The sequence below is a fragment of the Tamandua tetradactyla genome, chromosome 4 (genome assembly GCF_023851605.1).
Source record: "Tamandua tetradactyla isolate mTamTet1 chromosome 4, mTamTet1.pri, whole genome shotgun sequence".
Taxonomy (NCBI): Eukaryota; Metazoa; Chordata; class Mammalia; order Pilosa; family Myrmecophagidae; genus Tamandua; species Tamandua tetradactyla.
Window position 1 is genome coordinate 11,890,494 of NC_135330.1, and position 20,399 is coordinate 11,910,892.

At 35.5% G+C, this 20,399-nt stretch overlaps 2 protein-coding genes across 2 annotated transcripts; both read right to left on the minus strand.

The window, feature by feature from the left end:
- Window positions 1-1,145: 1,145 nt before the first annotated feature.
- Window positions 1,146-2,093, minus strand: OR6K2 (olfactory receptor family 6 subfamily K member 2). The gene has a single exon (XM_077155713.1). The coding sequence runs from the start codon at window positions 2,091-2,093 to the stop codon at window positions 1,146-1,148; it is 948 nt and encodes a 315-aa protein (XP_077011828.1).
- Window positions 2,094-14,985: 12,892 nt separating this feature from the next.
- On the minus strand, window positions 14,986-15,933 carry LOC143678778 (olfactory receptor 6K3-like). The gene has a single exon (XM_077155714.1). The coding sequence runs from the start codon at window positions 15,931-15,933 to the stop codon at window positions 14,986-14,988; it is 948 nt and encodes a 315-aa protein (XP_077011829.1).
- Between the last annotated feature and the right edge of the window lie 4,466 nt (window positions 15,934-20,399).

The window sequence follows — 20,399 nt, forward strand, 5'->3', positions numbered from 1 at the left end:
TGCAAAACCACAACATGATTTTAGCCTTTATAAGCACACCTTGAAAATCTCTGGCGGCTGCTCTCTGAATCTTCCTTCTTGGAAGTTTCTGAGGCAGTCGCCGGCCGGCTAATAAAGACTCCAAATTGGCTTGCAGTTTTGAATTGTGTGGTCTCTTTCGGTGCGCCCCACAACACTCTTTCTTGCTCTTTCCTTATTTTCTTACACCAAGTATTCTATGGAGGCCTTCTTTTCTTTTTTGAAAAGCTTTCTCTCTGACTTTTGAGCATTGTAAGATTTAAGGGATATTATGAAGGGGCTATTGTATGAAAGTGGGGAAATTAGGCTGACAGTCATAGGGTTTATGTTAGTGGTCTAGGGAAGTGTGATGCTTTATCCTATTCCAAATGAAGCAGGAGCCCTGGAGAATTTCACCCTTTATGAAGCAGGTGTAAGAAGAGTAAACAAGAGAAAGAGCCCTGAATGAAATAAGAGGAAAAAACAACAAAAACAGCAATAAAAACAGTCCACCATCTTGAAAGCCATAGAAGAGAAGAGAAGGCTTAAAAAAGGACGTGTTAGGACCAATACTGTTGATCAATTCCCTACAAAACCATAACACTGTAGGGTAATATTGGTTTATTATTCAACAGATATTTATTATCTAATATGTGCAATGCCCTTGCTAATAGTGAAAACAGAGTAGATTTTTTTACTTTATTGTGAAATAATGGATTGTTTGATAAGTTATTAAATTGCTTATTGATAAATACGTGAATACCCAATATAGAAATTAGTACCATTGCCTTACATCCATCGGAAGCACCATGGAGAGAATTTAATCTTATTAAGATATATCATGACTTACAAACAAATTGTTGACTGTGTTAAAATTAGTAAATGTTTTTCCAGATTATTTCAACAAAGCAATTGGGTAGCAGAAAATTTAATGAACAAAGTCAGATCCAAAAAGATTCCTAATTGAATCAGGATTGAAAAAATGCTATTGAATTCAGCTGTTCATGAATTTTTAATTTGGTGACCTTTGGGAGATCAGTTACAGTAAAATGCTGAGAAGGCAGGACAGGTTGTTGAGAACTGATGCTGAAGAGAAACCTGCAACCATATAAACTCCCAACTGTTTATCTTATTTGAGGCCTCTAGTCTTACGAAAAATAGATTTTAACTTGACTCATGTGCTTCTTTATTGCTTCCTTTATCTCCTTATTCCTCAGGCTGTAGATGATGGGGTTGAAAAAGGGAGACAAAACTGCAAAGCCCAGAGCGATGGCTGTGTCCCAGAATAAGGAGTAGGCGGCAGAGAAGCGTAGGTACATGAGAGCCACATTGCCAAAGAAGAGCAAAAACACAGTCAGGTGGGAGACACAAGTGGAAAATGCCTTGCGGCGGCCTTCGACTGAACGTATACGTAGAATCACAGCCACGATACCAACATAGGACGTGAAAATGAGCATCACGGCTGCAATAATCTCCACTGCATGAACAACATCCACCACCTGAATCATGATGATGGCTTGTGTATCTGTGCAGGCTAGGCCTAGCACGGGGAGGAAGTCACAGAAGATGTGCTTAAGGTGGTTAGAGCCACAAAAGGGCAGTGTGGAGATCCAGGCAATTTCAGGGAGGGGTGTGATAAAGCCACAAACACAGCAACTCAAAGTCAGTTGGGCACACAGCTTGGGGGTCATGATGGTGGGGTAGTGAAGAGGGCTACAGATGGCCAGGTAGCGGTCAAAGGCCATAGCTGTCAAGAGACAAACCTCACTGATGCCTGTGGAATGGAAGAAATACATCTGCAGAAGGCAACCCTTTAATGAAATGGTCTTTCTCTCACTAAGCAGGCTAGAGAGCATCTTTGGGATGGTGGCTGTGGTATACCAAACCTCCAGGAAGGAAAGGGAACTGATAAAGTAGTACATGGGAGTCTGGAGGTGAGTATTCAGCTGGACCACTGTGATAATAACCAGGTTTCCAACAACAATGAAAGTATAGATGAAGAGCAGTGGGACAAAACAGAGGACAGCATCTCCCCAGGAACAAGGGAAAGCAGAGAAGATGAATTCTTGATTAGTGGTCCAATTGGGGCCTTCCATCTCCAGGTTGAAAACAAGGATTTCAATTCCCAGTGCACTTAAGTCTTCTGGGTCTATTATCTGTCAGAAAGTGAATACACTTACCAAATGCCAAATTCTGAATAGATCCCTGTATTAGAGATGAAGAGGAAGACAAAGGAAGAAGGCAGAGTCCATAGTCCATAGATGATTACAACTACAGTTGGAAAAAATTGAATCAAACAGCACAGCTAATTCTTTAAAGGAGTGGTTCTCCATTTTTGGCATATAGCAGAATCATCATACAAGTTCCTGGGCTCCATCCTGAGGGTTTCTAATTCAGTATATATGGGGTAGAGCCCAGTAATTAGATCCTGCTGGTCAGAGGACCATATTTTAAAGCCACTGCATTTAGACATATATGGATCTAGACAAGAAATTGAACAGATGGCATTTGATTCTGGTGTTGTTCTTTCATATTCATATTTTACTGATCCTTTTATAGATTGATTCGTTGCTTTATTTAACAATATCCCTACAAGTGTTACAAATTTCCCACTTCCACATCTGATTCCTAGCAAAAGGTTTGAATATTTAGTGGCAAAGACAAAGTTACCAATAATGAATTCCACTTATCTTCCCTTCCATATCTACCTCTAAATGACTCTCCCTGGAGAGAGAACTCTCCCTTCATTCTTAACAGTGGCCCTGAGAATAGTTGGAGGAGTAAATATATAGCAATGGCTTCCTTTAAAAGATGGGCCATTCCAGCTCCTCTCATACCTTCTCTCCTGCATCCTCTAAGTAAGAGTTCTAAACTCAAGCCTCCAATCTCTCCAGGTTAATCATTCTAGAGTATCAGTTTCCTCAGGTAACTTCCCTTCCATACCTATCCACAAATTTTATATCCCCACCATTCTATTCCTCCAATTGCCCTTTTTTAATAAAGGAAATAAATCTCAAACACTTTGGGGTAACTCTTATCTAATCATCAAAAGAGAATATAATAAACTTCCTTTAGTTTCTGTTGTTACCTTGCTTTGTGTATCCCATATAAGGGACATTTTAATTTCTTACTTATATTTGCTTATTGATTACATGATAAAGCCCCATCAAACTCATTTTTCTGCACACAACAGCTAGTGTCATCTTCCTTTAATGCTGTATTGAAATTAATATTTTGTTATTTGTTTCAGAATACAAAGCTACCTGCTATGGTAACTTTTTGAATTACAAAACTGTTTAACAAGTCTACTATTTTTACAAACACACATTTTCCATTCTCTGAACATTCCTAAAGGGAGTCTCTCCTACCCCCAATATCCTTACCCCACTTCCTTTCAATCTCTATTGTCTCTTATCCTAGCTAAATTCTTCATATATATTATCTAGTTTTAGTAGGATAAAAGCTTATATCACTGGTCTCTAACACTCTATTTTTCACTCTCTACATTCATTACCTTTCAAAATATTTTTAAGGGTTTTTGACTTGTTCACATACATACCTTATCTTTCCCACACAACTGATGTCCCCAACAGAAGTTACCACATCTTCTAACCATCTCCCTAAGGACAAGTTTCTATGAAAAGAGCCAGGTACACAGAAAGAGATTTCTGAGAAGACCGAGGCCTGATTCCCTAATGTCCTGAAGGGTTGTGGTTAAGTCAAAGAAGGAATGCAAAGATCTGAACCAAGGAGCAATACTAGCTATCTAAAAGAAAAAATATCAAATTTGTCCATTAAATATGGACCTATCTTTATCCAAAATTAATAAATCTAGTGTAAATGTGAATGGCGTTAAATGACCAACAGATAACTCTACATATAAACTATCCTGAAACATTGATTTCTAAAAATGTTTTAGAAATTCATCCACAATGTTCATTTCTGATTTTAAAGCAATCCCTGAGCCCTGTTTGTATGACACCCATTTTTCATAAAACTTAGTAATTGAAACCTTCACATTGTGTAATATTTGCCCCATAACACTCTTTCCTAACTCATCCTTATTTAAAACCTTCTTAACAGCTACTCACATGTACAAGTCCATTGAAACTCTTGTTATACAGGTATATTTTTCTTTCTTTGGATATCTCCCATTCCCAAAGATTAGTCAATTCACTGACTTTGCTGCTGTTGGGTTTAAAAGTTGGGATAAACATGGGTGAAGACTCTATCTTTCCCTACTCTGAAGTGGTCAACCATATAGAGCTACTAAGATGAACTTCCTTCATTCTTCTGCTATGTTTCTGCCTCGAGTCCCCCATCTGAACTATATTTCATTTATCAGTCAGTGATATATTAACCTGGCTCTCCCTGTGGAGTTTCTTTCTTAATTGTTCCCTTACCTGCCCTCCTTCCCAGTGTGTGTACACACATGCCATTTCCTGAGTATAACTAGAATGGGTGATGGATTCCCTTGGGAATTCTACACGGGTGACTCATGATAAGTAAAACAACAACAGTTCCCATAATGACTCTAATTAGGAAAAAAGACTCAGGCTGGTAATTAGGAGACTCCCAATCCCAGAGAACTCCAAACCAAGACAAAGGAGATAGCCAGGAAGCTCTAAGCAATGGAATGTATCTTCTTTGTTTCTTTCTTTTGCTTTCTGTTCTGTGGTGGCTGTAAATGCATAGGCTTTTCAGTGAATTGAAAATTCACAACTCAGGTTTGGGAATTGTTGGTAGAGTAGAGGAGAAGAAGTCAGAGGAACAACAAAAATAAAAAGGGGGAGTTAGATTTACAGTGCACTTTGTTTATAGGCCATTCAGCCTAGTGTATGGGGGAAAAATTGTCTTCCACATGGTCTACCTACTAGTTCCATATTGAAATTTGCAATCAATGTTTTAGCTAATATTGTTTGATTTTCCACTGGTTTGCCTGCTTTGTGCATATACCTGAGAGACATTTCCAGAAAGAGAAATGTCTGATGCAGGGCAGTCTCCCAGAGGCTAAAGCAAATTAAAAACTTTGCATGGTACCCTTATTGGCATTGCTTCCATTTTTTACTTTTATTTACTAAAATTTCTGAGAATAAAGAGATGTGATTCCTTTTCTTGATTGTTACTGTGAAGGTGATTTCATAGATAGATTTACATCATAAGTCAGTTGGATGCATCCACAATCAACAAATGAAATTGCTTCAAGCAATGAGGGGTGTCTCCTCATCTAATCAGTTGGAGGTCTTAAAGCTTCTGAACTGAAGATTTCAGATGTCAGAAGGAATTTATACCTTTTCTTCTGCTAGCCAGTTTTTCCTGAGAAACACAAATTCACTTTCCTCAAAATATACAATTTGTAAGCATTCTGAACAATTGAGGAAATTTCCCTTTAAATTACAAGGAGAACCCAAGGCAATGCTATGTGGACCCCTCTCTAGGTAGCACAGAAAGCTCCAATATACATTTTTATCTCTCTAAGGATATTTACTATTCATATTTTGAAAAAAAATATATATGTATGTATACAATTTGTGTCTTGTCACACAGAATTGGATTTTCCAATTGAGTTGTAGGTGTCCTTTATATATTCTAAATATTAAACATTTATCAGAGATTTGATTTGTAACTATTCTCTTCCATTCCTTAGGTTATCTTTTCATTTTCTTGTTAATGCCCTTTGATGCCCCAAAGATTTTAATTTTGATGAAGTCCAGCTTATGTACTTTCTCTTTGGTTGTTCTTGTTTTTCTGTGCAATATCTAAGAATCCATTTTCAAGTCCAAAGTGATGAAAGTTTGCACCTAGGTTTTCCTCTGAGAATTGTATGATTTTTACTCTTATATTTAGGTTAATTATGCATTCTTAGATAATTTTTGCATATGGTATGAGGAAAAGTTCCAACTTCATGTTTTCTCATATGGATCTCCACTCTTCCTAGCAGCAACTTTTGAACAGGCTATACTTTCCCCACTGAATGATCTTGGCACTCTTTTAAATCAGTTGGTTCTAGATGTTTGGGTTTATTTCTGAACTCTCAATTTTATTCCATTGGTCTATATGCCTTATCTTAGTACCACACTGTTTTAATTACTATAACTTGGTAGTAAGTTTTGAATTCAGGAAATGTGCATTCTCAAACCTTGCTCTTTTTCAAGATTGTTTTGGCACTATAGGCCTCTTGCAATTCTATGTAAATTTGAAAATTGACATACTCATTTCTGCAAGAAAATGTTACTATAATTTTTACAAAGATTGTGTTGAAATGCATATTGCTTTGGGTAGTATTGGCATCTTATCAATATTAAGTCTTCCAGTCCATGAAAATAAGATGCCCTTCCATTTATTTAGCTCTTCTTTAATTTCTTTCAACAATGTTTTGTGCTTTTCACTGTAACATTCCTTCATCTCCTTCATTAAATTTATTCCTAAATATTTTTTTTCTTTTTGATGCTATTGTAAATGAATTTGCTCTATTGATTTCATTTCAGATTGTTCATAAGTGGTATATAAAAACACAGTAATGATTTTTGCATGTTCATCTGGCCCCACAACTCTGATGAATTCATTTATTAGCTCTAGTAGCTTGTGGATGTTTTGGGATTTTCTATAGAGAATCAGGTAACCTATAAATAGAGATAGTTTTAATGATTCCTATCTAAATCAGATGACTTCTATTTCTTCTTCTTGCTAAACTGCTCTGGCTAAAATGTCTAGGGCAATGTTGAATAGCAGTGGTAAAAGTGGGCATCCTTCTTTGCTCCTGATCTTAAAGGGAATACTTTCAGTCTTTCACCATTGAGCATGATGCTAGTTATGGGATTTCATAAATTTCCTTTATCAGATTGAGAGAGTTCTCCTGTATTACTAATTTATGAATTATTTTATCATGTAAGGATACTGTATTTTGTTAAATGCCTTTTTCTGTATCAATTGAGGTGACCATGTGGACTTTTTCCTTCATTCTATAATGTGGTATATTGCACTGATTGATTTTCATATGTTGAACTATACTTAAATTTCTGGGATTAAATCCACTTGGTTATGTTGTATAATCTTTTTAATATGATTTTGTATTTTGGTGAGGACTTTTTCACATATATTCATAAAGTATATTGTTCTATAGTTCTCTTTTGTTTTGCTGTTTTAATCTGACTTTGGCATCAGGGTAATGTTGGCTTCATAGAATGAATTAGGAAATGTTCCTGTCTCTTCAATTTTTGAAAGAGTTTGGAAGGATTGGAGTTAATTCTTCTTTAAATGTTTAGTAGGATTCACTGGTGAAGGCATCTGGTCCTGGACTTTTCTTTGTTGGGAGGTTCTGATTGCTAATCATCTCAGTATGCCAAATTGCCATGACAAATGCCATACACTGGTTGGCTTAAAAACAGGAATTTATTGTCTCATGGTTTTGAAGGCTAGAAGGTCAAAATCAAGATGCCTGCAAGGTCAGGTTTTCTCCTGGAGTCAGTAGCGTTCTGATGATGTTAGTCCTTCATCACATGACAATCTCCCTTCTTATATGTGCTCTTCTGATCTTCTCTGACTTTTGGCTCCTTGTTTTTTCCCATGGCTTTCTCTAACCCTGCCTGATTTTGTCTCTTTATGTGGCTCTCAATCATATAGATAAAAGCTGACCTGAATCCGTTTGGCCACATCTAAATAGAATCTTTGAAGATCCTATTCACAATAAGCCCATATTTTAACTGATAATAATGTCTTCAAAGGCTCTATTTTCATGTGTTCATACCCACAAGAATATGGATTAAGACTTGATCATGTCTTTTGTGAGGTACATGATTCAATCCCAACACTCGTATCTCTTTTCTTTTATTGGAGTGTTGAGATTTTCAATTCCCTTTTTAGTCAATTTAGGTAATTTGAGTCTTTACAGGGAATTTGTTCATTTAATCTAAATTTTCTAATTTGTGGCAATAAAATTTTATATTCTCTTATAATTCCTTTTATATTTGTAAAGTTGATATTAATGTCTACACTTTCATTTTGAATTTTATTTATTTTTGTCTTCTCTATTTTCTTTGTCAAGCAAACAAAATGTCAATTTTTAAAATATTTTTAAAGAATCAATTTTTAGTTTTGTTGAGACTCTCTACTGTTTTACTATTTTTTATTTCATCTATATTCACTTTAATCATTATTAATTCCTCCCTTCTAACTTTGGTTTTAATTTGGTCTTCTTTTTCTACTGTCTAAGGTGTGAAGTTAGTTCATTTATTTGAGTACTTTTAAAACATAAGTGTTTACAGCTATAAATTTCCTTCTGAGCATAGCCTTTACAGGATTCCATCAAAGATTGACCAGCAAATTTATGAACATTTGATTTTCTAGCTTCATTTTCTTGAGATGATAGATGATACTTTTAAGATTTTATTCTTTAAAAATATACTTGGAATTTTGTGACCTAACATATGATCTATACTGGAGAATTTATTTTTCTTATGTGTTCTGCTGTTGGTGGGAGGAATGCTCTATATGCCTGTTAGGTCCAGTAGAGTTTTAGTGTTGCTCATCCCTCTATTTTCTTATCTTCTGTCTAGATGTTCTGTCAATTATTGAAAGTGATGTATTTAAGTTTTCTATTAATATTGCTGAACTATTTCTCCATTCAATGCAGTCATTGAAAGCTTCATATATTTTGAGTCACTGTTTTTAGGAGCATATATGTGTATAATTTTTTTATTTTCTTGGTGAATTATTCCTTTTATCAATAGATAATGTATTTCCTTGTTTTTTGTAACAGAATTTAAGAAAAGCTTATTTTGTCTGATATTATAGCCACCCAAGCTCTCTATTGGTTATTATTTGCATGGACTATTAATTTCATCCTTTTATTTTGAAAATATTTGTGTCTTTGGATTTAAGGCAAGTATGTTGTAAATATACAAATTTGGATCATGTGCTTTTTTACATATTCTTCCATCCTCTGCCTTTATATTGGGGAGTTTAATTCATTTACATTTAATGTAATTACTGATATGCCAAGACTGACTTTTGCCATTTTATGTATATTTTTAGAGATATTTTCTTTGTGATTACTATTGGGCCTTTATTTAACTTCCTTGTTTTGGTTGCTGACACTGCTAAAATGCAATATACCAGAAATGGAATGGCTTTTATAAAGGGGATTTTTAAGTTACAAGTTTACAATTGTAAGGACATAAAAATGTCCAAACTAAGGCATCCAGAGATAGACACCTTGACTCTGAAGAAAGGGCCAGATGGCACTATCCTGGTTTCCTCTGTCACATGGGAAGGCATGTGGCCAGTTTCTACTGATCCATTTTTAGCTTCTCTGGGGCAAAATCTAGATTTCTTCTCTTAGCATTCCTTGGCTCTCTCCATGTTCTGGCTTTTATGTACTGTGGGTCTTTCCTTAACACCTCTTGGGAAGGCATGTGGCAATGTCTGCTGGACTCGGCATCTCCAAACATCTAAGGCTAATTATATCTGCTATTCAAGCATCTGCTTTGGCACTCCAAGCACCTCTAAGTGTGTGTGTCTGAGCTTTCTCAGTTTTTTCCCCAGCACTTTAAATAGGACATTCCATTTCCTCTGATCTCCATGGTCTCTGATGAAAATTCATTTCTTAATCTTATTGAGCATACCTTGTTGTGGAGTTGGTTTCTATATGGTATATTGTGGAAATACAGCCTGAAATATAATGGTGATGCTCCACAGATTACTGCTTTATTACTTGGATGCCATGAAGAGCCCAATAGAACAGGGGCATAGATCCCACTACGGCTGGTCCCCCAGGTTGGCCAACTGCTCTGGTCAGTGTAGGTCAATTGCAGTTCTGTATGCCCTACTTTGTGTTGGAGATGAGAGGCCAATTGTGGCTGGTCTCTTCAGGAGACCAACATACTTAGCAACTTTGCACAGTTGCTTCAACTCAGATATGGGTGAGACCTGGATTTCCTAAGTGCTGGGATTTTGCACACTCCAAGATGAGGGGAATCTAACAATGAACAACCTGTGTGCCCTGGAAAGCAGTTGGAACTAGTCAAGATTTAATGTCTCTTCCAGATGCTTGCAGTCTCTTGCAAAATGGATACATTATTAACACCTGCATGCAAACGCACAAGAGTTCAGATAGAACAAAAACCTACATTCAAAAAAGCAAGAGGAAGAAGAGAGAAGGTGGGGGATAGGCAAGGGCTTGGAGATAGCTACTCAGTATGTCTGTGACTTTCCCAGCACTGTGTACCATGAGATACTTCTCTATAACTGCTTTCAACATTCTTTTTTTTGGTCTTTGGCACATAACAGTTTGGTTATTATGGATATTAGGGTGTATATTTTTCTAGTTTATCCAATATGGAGTTTGATGAACTTCTTGGATATTTATATTCATACCTTTCATCAAATTTGGGAAGTTTATATCCATTATTCTTGAAATACTCTTTTTTACCACTTCGCTCTTTCTTCTCTTTTTGAGACTCCCACAATGTAAGTGTTTAATATATTTGATGGTATACCACAGTTCCTTTAGGCCCTGATTACTTTTCTTCATTTTTTTCTGCTCCTAAGATAATGATTTCAATTATCCTATGATTCTCTGCCTGCTCAAATCTTCTGTTGAACCCTGATAGTGAAAATTTTATTTCAATTTTTACACTTTTCTACTCCAGAATTTGTTTATTGGCTTTTTATAATTTACATCTCTCTTTATTGAAGTGATCATTTTGTTCATATATTGTTTCCTTTATTGCCTTTAGTTGTTTGTACATGTTTTCCTTTATTCAATAAAACTATTTACTATCGTTCATTAAAAATATTTAGGACAATTAACTTAAAATCTTTGACTAGCAAATGAAGTGTCTGGGTTTCATCCAGGATAGTTTATACCATTTTATATCGTTCTTTTGAATGAGCCATCTTTTCATGTTCTTTCGTTTTCTTGTGATTTTTTAGTGAAATACAGCATTTTATTATTTTAATGTGTTAACTCTGAAAATAAAATTCTCCCTCTTCACCAGGGTTTGTTAATTTTTTTACTCATTGAAGGATGTAGAGGACTATTTATTTAGTGATTTTTAAAACTTTTTTTTTGAAAAATTGCTTTTCTTATTGTGTGCAGTCACTAAAGTCTCAGCTCATTTAGATTAAATCCAATGAGTGCTATAGAAGATAGATCCTTGAATGCTAGGCACTAAAACAAAAATTTAAAAAATGCCTTCTAGTCTTTGCAGATTGGCTCTGTGCTGGGGTTCTCACTGAGGACTTAGCCAGACACACTGATCCCAGACAACAGCCTGAGGTGAAAGGTTAGTACCTTCTCAAGTCTTCTCTAAACATACATTTTGCCCTGGGTATGTACATGGCTTTGTAAATACAGATGGCTGAATACATGAACACACCAAATACCCAGATTTCCCAAGGAGATGCTCTATGCACTATCCTTCTGGGCACCAGGCATTTTATTATGAAAATATCCACTGCTAGCTTGTTATTTCTCCTTCTCAAGTGAGTTTTAAGATATGCTAAGTGGCATTGAGTACCTTAGGTCAGTCCTTCATGTAGCTGCCAGATAGACGGGAGAAACATCTATACACCCTCACTTGTGAAGAAGGTGTGTTTTGCTCCCTCCAGAACTAGGGGCCAGGGAGCCACACAGAGCATAGTCGGCCATTTAACAGACCGCCATGCTGAGCCAGGACAGAGGAGAGAAAGGGCAAGACTTTCACACAATTTTTATTTTCCGTTTTACTTGATTCGGTGTTCACTTGGTTGCTGGTAACCTTTGGCTTTTTCCAGTATCCCAAGAAGGTTGGGTTTAATGGCTTCTGCTTGTTTTTCAATGTTTCTGTCCAAGCAGAGGAGGATTTGGGAGCCTCCCATTAAACCACCTTGCTGACACCAGTCATGTATGTACTTTAAATTTACATAAATTGTATTGAGTTGTTTCATTGTGTACCTAACAATTCTTTCATTCAGCATTATTTGGGGGGGGGGGGAATTATTTAAGTTGATTTGTGTTTATTAGATTCATTACATCTAGTGGTTCCATGATACTCTGAAGTACTCATCAATGTATTTTATACGTCCACTTTTCCCCTAACAGGCCCTCAGACTGCTTCCAACCACTCAACACCTCAGACTACATCTTCATGAATGTCAACTTATAAAAACATGTGTGAAAATGTCTTTTAGAAATACTCTTAGTATTGATAGGGCCACAGACACACATGAATTGATTTAATTTCCACTAATTTTTTTTTGTAGAATAGCTGCACCAGTTTACATTTCCACCAGTTGTGTAAATAAGCATCTTTTTCCCTACATCTCCATTAATACCTGCCTTACTAAATATTTTAAGCATCTATTTATTAGCTTTTTGGGTTTTGTTTTTAAAAATTGCTTGTCCCTATCTTGTGCCAATTTTTCTACTGGGTTTTTTTTTTTTTTATTTTTCATTCTTGCTGCTTTGAGGGCTTTTTAAAAAGTATATTGAACTTTTTATCCCAGGTCAAACTAAATTAATGTGCAATAATAAGTGACATTATGGTTTCAGATAAAGACATATTCACTAATTTACTTGTCACAACAGATTCTAATCATAGAGTATCTTAGAGTACATTTGAATTTTGTACCGTGTTTGGATTAACCAAAAATTATTTTGTTTGTATACATACGTCAAAGTACAGGAATAAAAAAAGTAGTATGGTCTATAATTTTTAAGTCTTCTATGCACATTTCCTATTTCCACATGTTTGGAAAAGCATTTGTATTTCACCCTTTTTTTGTCTAAAAATTTTTTTAAAGACATACATTTATTTTCAAGCATAATTTGAGTGAAAGATTATTATGAATCACAATAATGCTGAACAAAATGATTTAGAAAGGAAAATGCAACTTCTAAGAAATGGCTACCGTGCATCTTTCCTCTACTCCTCTACCATGTACCATCCAGTTTCAAATCTTTGGCCTCTGCTCTACTTCCGAGCCATTTCAGATCCCTTTAATCTGCAAATGTTCTTTAACATGTCAAGAGATAGACAACATGACTAAATAACTCTACATTTGATGTAGCTAAACTTTCTGAAAATGACATAAAAATTATTAAAAATCTAATATGAAATCCATAAAACCCAACAGCATATCTTAAGATTCAGATACTGAGCATTGGCTGTTAAATTTATGGAATCTTAGACTGGTGCAATACCAAAGGAATCCTAATCCGGAAGAGAATAGTAAACTGTCAAATGTTTTACACATGGGCATTAGAACAACAATTTATTTTCATACTCATCAGTCTCTGAGTCTGCTGTGACTGGCTGGGTTTGGTTGAAATTAAGTCTCTGGAATCTGGGTTCTGGCTCCAGGCTCCAGGCTCCAGGCTCTAGGCTGCAGGCTGGTTGGTTTAGGTCAGCTCCACGTCTTTCTTTCTCTAAATCAATCACCTTCTGGAGAACGGCTTCATTATGAGGCTGAGGCTGAAAAGGAAGCAGGTGTCTGGGCTATGCTCTTTTTCATGGTGGATTACAAAGGCATGGAAGGAAAACTAACACTGCAAACACATTTTATAATTCTATAATATCTGCTAACATCCCAATGTCTGAAGAAAGTACACTGCACTCATGAAGAGTCTATTGATTGCAAGGGTATAATGTTTAACTGTTACAACAATGTGAAAGACTGGAACTAATTACTCACCCTACCACAGTGCCCTACAATAATAGTGCTTCAAGTTCAATTATGTGTCCCACTGAATAACCAGATGTCTTTATTTTATCTTTATGTCAGGTTTTGTGATATTTAAATTATGTTAAAAGTGATCATTAACTAATTATTTGTACAGATTTTTAGGAAAGTAATATTTTCCCCAAGAACCACAAAGATATTTTCACAGTTTTAATTAAGTCAACTCCTCAAAGTTTATCTTGAAGCAAAGTTTTAAAAAATAGGAATGGGATTTATGCAAGAATGTGATTTTGGCCATGTTTATTGTACCAGTGATAAGTTGAAAACAATATAAATTATCAAAATAGAGAAATAATTTAGCATATCCAATCAGTAAAATGTTTTGGAATAATTAAGCTGATGGTTATAAACATTGTTTGAAAAACAAATAAATCTTAGTTTATGATTTTAAGCTTTGTATCCCAAGTTGTATCTGTATTCTAATAAAACATATAAAATAAATATTACTATGAATATGGAAGGGAAAATAGACAACCGATATTTCAGAGCAGTGAGTAAAATAGTTGATGAATTTGATTTACTATAGCTCTAAATAAATGTAAGTATTATGTCTTAACACTCTACCTCATTGTTTCTACATAAGATTCAGTGTTCCCAGAGGTAAGGCTCCGATCTACTAAACTTCTCTCTATGGTAGTTCTAGTAGTTAATCCAATACCAAATGCAGTCCATGGGACTGATGATGATGACAGCATCACACCCAGATCACACCAATATATACATCTTACAAAATCAGTGTGGCTAATAGGAAAACAGAGTTGTGGGATAAAGTCTGCAGTTTGGGTATCAGCAAATCTACCTTCTGCTTAATATCCAGTGTCTTACTGACATTTGACCAATCATCTTAGTATTATGGAAAGTGAGAATGTACTCTCACTGCACCACACACGTTTTTTTTTAAGGACACGTAAGGGTATTGTAAAGACAGATCAGATATCTAAGACGGGAAAGAAGTTTAGTAGTAAAGGTAGAACCTATAAGTTGTGTTAGTATTCAAATTTAATATTTAGGGTATTAGAATAAATTTAAAACAAGGAAGTAAAACTAGAGATGCAAAAAATATATATTTCACATTTCTTGGGAAGTAAGGAGAGGAAGTGATATTTTATCATCTTTGTAAATACAAAGAAGACTTTCTTTACCAGTCTTTTCACTGACTTGTGGGAAGAAAATTAGAAAACTTGTATGATTGTTTTAAAGTCTGTTCCCTGTAGGGATTAACATGTTGGAAAGAGGTTCCATCTGTATAAGGACCTGTAACCTAAACTACTTCCTAGATTCAGCAAATACTTTATGAGAACAAAGGAGTTTCTTAATTGCATCTTTCATATCTTTATTTCTCAAGCTATATATAATGGGATTGAAAAAGGGAGCAAGCACAGAGAAGGTCAGAGCAATGGTGGTGTCCCAGAATGGTGTATAAGTAGCAGAGAATCTAAGATACATGAGGGCTACACTGCCAAAAAACAGCAGAAAGGCCGCGATGTGGGCAGCACAGGTGGAGAAAGCCTTTTTGCGACCCTCGACTGAAGGGATGCCCAAGATCACAATGATAATTCTGACGTAAGAAAGAGAAATAATCAGAGCTGTTATTAGAATGGCAAGAGCATGTACTACATCTTGCACCAGGATCATAGATGCATCTGTACAGGCTAAATTCAATAAAGGCGTGAAATCACAGAAGATCTGGTGGATTTGGTTTGGGCCACAAAAGGGTAGGGTAGAAATCCACACAATCTCAGGTAGGATGATAAGGAAACCAAAGACACAAGACCCAGCAGAAAGCTGGGCACAGAGCCGGGGGACCATGATGGTCGGGTAGTGAAGTGGGTTGCAGATGGCAATATACCTGTCGATGGCCATGACAGTCAGCAAGGCCCCTTCCGTGTTTCCAAGTGAGTGGAAAAAGTACATTTGCAACAGGCAGCCAAGGAAAGAGATGGTCTTTCGTTCACTGATCAGATTGGAGAGCATCTTAGGGATGGTGGCTGTGGTGTAACACATCTCCAGAAATGAGAAGATGCTGATGAAATTATACATGGGATTGTGGAGACGGGTGTCCAACCTTACGGCAAAGAAGATCATTAGGTTCCCAATGACAATAAAGGTGTAGATGAAAAGTAAAGGGAAGAAGTACAGGAGGCTACCATCTTGAAGTTTAGGAAACCCAATGAAGATAAATTCAGTCACTGCTGATATGTTTCCACGCTCCATATCCCCAGCAGAGATGCTTGTGAATGAGGGACAGGGCACACACAACTAACAGAGAAGGAAATCAATGCAGTATAAGCATAAAAGGTGTTTCCATTACCTGGAATTTTTTGTATTATGAACATTTCCAGATTCAAAATAACTAATGATTTGCTTATATCCCCTATTCATTTTCTTTTTTAAAATTTTGGGAGTCAGTATAGCATAATGACTAAAAGTGTGAGCTCAAAGCAGACACAATAAACATGCATTTTTTTTTCTGTCTCTTATCAGTTGGGTGATTTATACAATATTTTTGAGCCACAGCTTCTTTCTCTATAGATATGCCTATCTAACAGTGTTGCTGAGAGAATTAAATTAATTAATATATGAAAATGCTTAATAGTAAGTGATCAATAGTTGCCAGCTCTTATCATTCCACTTGTAACCAAGCTTTCTGAACAAATACTATAAACAATATCTCCTTTAGATCTTGTTCATTCATCAACCACTTGCAGTGTGGCTTCTTTCCCTTCTATTATAGAGAAACTATTCTATCCTGTGTATCAATAACATGCTAATTACTAAAGCAATGGAAAAGTTTATGACTGTGCTTTAGTATCAGAAACTGCTGATTACTTCATCTTAAGGGTCTCTTCTCAAAGCTCCCATGAAACCAATCTCTCCAGATTTGCCTTCTACCTATATGAAACTTACTATTAGGTATTTTGATATTTTATGTTATTGTTTTGTTATTTAATATGTTATAGACTCATCTTCTTTTATACACCCTATAGATAAGTACATACTCCATATTTCAACGCTGATCCCAATCTCATATCTTCCCATATTCTCTGTGGTGAACTCATCTCTTCCCACAGTTTTACAAATCTCTACCCTCAGCACACATATGTCTCACATATCCAATATTCCCCACCTGCCACTCTCTCATGCTGTACTATAGGCAGTTTTCAGAGTTTACCACACTAACTCCACAGTCATTGCCTTTGTGAATGATAATCCTCTTCTTGGCAGGTCCTCTTATTCTTCTTCAACTGAGAAACTCCTGGGCTTCTTTCAAGTTTCAGCCTAGCCATTGCCTCCTATAAGAAGCTTTGCAACTGCTTTTTTAGCCTCATCTTTCATCTACACACACACACACACACACACACACACACACACACACACACACACACATACACGCACGCACCTGGGTTTATTCTCATCTGCATGCCCTCCAGAGAGCCTCTGCTTTAATCTTTCCCAGGTGGCATTGTAACTGTTTTATTATTTGTTCACTTTCTCTAGATTATGAATTCTTATTAGTATAACTCTTGATATGCATTAGGTACTTGAAAGTAGTTCCTGAGAAATGAACAAACTTGGGTCAAACTTGCATACATAATTAAGCCCAGAAAAAAAAACAAGAGTAGGAAGAGAAAGTATAAAAATTCACTTCTAATAAAAAACCTGGTAGGTCAGAATAACAGGCTGATATTTCTAAGCTTAAATCCCACACAGTTCAAAATTCCAGATATGGACTTTCTCGGAAAATCATCCCTTGTCTTATGCCAAAATTCAGGCCTCTCCAAATTTTTCATTAAATGAACATTTAGAGCATGAGCTTCTCTTTATAAACATAGGAAATATATGATTTCTCCCCGGAACTCAGTGAACCTAAACTCACCTTTATCAAAGACCAGAGGTGCTAACACCTTTACCAGGATTTCTGCATTCTTAAATATCCTTTCAGCCCTCCGGAAGGGAAGTTACAACCATCATCATTGGTTTCTGAGCTAAATGTCATAGGGAAGGTGATCTCCACTGAGGATTTGTCCCATAATAATGGGTAGAAAGCAGCCACTTCCCTCATGGGGTTAATTAGTAGAGACTTACTCTTCACACACTCATCTCTTCAGATTTTCAGGTCAAAGGGGAATCATTACCAAAGGAAGACCTTCATATACTCTTAAACATTGGTAGTTCTTTCATCATCATTATCACTTATCTAGCTACTTTCTGTGTAGGTGTGGAATTGGGAGACTGGCAGACAAAGAAGTGCAGGACCCTTTCCTCTCATATAAACACAGGAAATGGGACAATATTTGATGGTATTCACAACAAGCTGAGTGTGTGAATAAATGAATGAGTAGAAAATAAAAGTATTTTAATTAAAAATATGTCCTTTGCTTTGATGTATTCTTTGACCAATGTGCTATTTTTAGGAATTTCCCATGCTGGGAGCAGTTAATGAAAAACTCAATTTAAAAAATTCTCCTTCATGTTAAAACACTGAATGAAGCTGCATCTGAGCTATAGGTTTTTTTTTGTTTGTCTGTTTGTTTGTTTGTTTGTCTTTTTTTTCTTTTTCCTTTTTTTTACTATTATTATTATTTTTATTTTTTTCTCTATATTAACATTCTATATCTTTTTCTGTTGTTTTGCTAGTTCTTTTCCTAAATCGATGCAAATGTACTAAGAAATGATGATCATGCATCTATGTGATGATGTTAAGAATTACTGATTGCATATGTAGAATGGAATGATTTCTAAATGTTGTGTTAATTTCTTTTTTTCTTTAATTAATAAAAATATATAATAAAAAAAATATATGTCCTTTGGAAAATTGTGCCAGTACTGAAGACGAAGAGAGAATGACATCAAATTTTCATTCTCAACAACAAGCACAGGGTTCTGCTTTATATAACTTGTACTGATACTACTAAATCCTTTATAGTTCCTATTTCTCACCACAAAATAAGCCAACTATGTATTTGTGCTCTTGAATAGCATTTTCTGTGTCCCACAACCTCCTTACATTTCTATGATTTTTTCTCACTTCCATCACTTCTCAGACATGAGGAGATTGCTCTATCTACTTTGTGATCATAACAAGTTACCACCCAAAATTGAATTCTTCCCTTCGTGGGAAACTATCATAAAATATTAATATTTCTAATGTAATAAATATTTTGATGTTCAAAAACAAATTGAATAGTGTCTGCTTGTTTGTGGTAGGATGAGCAATGAAGTAAAATGATTAAAAAATTCATATGGGAGAATAAATATTTGAGAATAGTCACAAAGATGTAGAAAACTGAAAACTACTGAGAGAAAATTTCCAATACTAAATATTGAAATTTATCATAAACCTACAACTTTCCAATTAATATAGTATAAAGACATGAATAGACCAATAAAATAAAAGATCAGAACAGATAACCCAGAGACAAATAGGGAAAAAACATGAAGATTTTATTATAAGAAAAAGGTACTATTTTATCACTGAGAGGCAGGGCAGGAAAGGTGAATTATTTAATTTACAATCTAGATATAGTTGGCTATCCACAAAAAACAAAACAATGTTAAATCCTCACCTCACTCAATAACCAAAAATATTAAAGAATTAATCAATGATAGAAAGAACAAATGGAAGAAAAATTGAAAGTCTATTTCTATAAATATTAATCAAGAAAAGCCATGAACCATGATAGAGATAGTTAGCTATCTAAAATTTAAAAGATACAATTTCCCCTCAAAATGAATATTTTCAGAAAAACTATTTTATTAAGTTTTTCCATATTTGGAAAAGTGAACAAATACCTGTCTCAATGAATTCTTACACCGTAAGAACCCCTCTTAACCTCCACACAAATAAAGTGTTCTGTTTATGACTTACGTCCAGTTTAATGTGCTTTGCAAGCATTCACTATGATTGTGAATTTATCTGTTCTTCCTTTTAATTCTATCCGTAGTTGTCTGATGAAACTTATGCCTATGTTATTAAATATATGTGCTGGTTTGAAATTGCGTACCCCAGAAAAGCCAGGTTCTTTTAGTCCAAACTTGTGGAGGCACACCTATTGCTGGGTGGGACCTTTTGATTAGGTTGTTTCCATGGAGATGTGACCCCACCCATTCAATGTGGATCTTAATCCACTTACTGGAGTCCTTTAAGAAGGAGATATTTTGGAGAGAGCACAGATGCTTCAGAGCCAATACAAATGGCAGAGAGAGATGAAACCAAGTGACAAAAATTTGTAGATGCAGAAGAAAAATGCCTGAGGAGACACCAGAAGATGAGAGAGCCATTTAAAACCAGAAGCCAGACAGCAAATGTCACATGCCTTCCCATGTGACAGAGGAACCCAGATACTAGCTGCCTTTCCTCTGAGAAGGTATCCTCTTGTTGGTGCCTTACTTTGGACATTTTCACGGCCTTAGAACTACAACTTGAAACTTAATAAATCCCCTTTATAAAAGCTGTTCTATTTCTGGTATACTGCATTCTGGGAGCTTTAGCAAACTGAAACAACATACAAATTCATAATTCTTACATCTTTTTGATGAATTGACCACTGTATAATTATGAAACTTTACCTTTTATTTCTAATAACGCTTATCTTGAGTTTACTTTGCCTGATATTAATATAGTTATACCAGTATATTTAATATTTGAGTTCAAAAATGTTTTTCATATTTTTACTTTC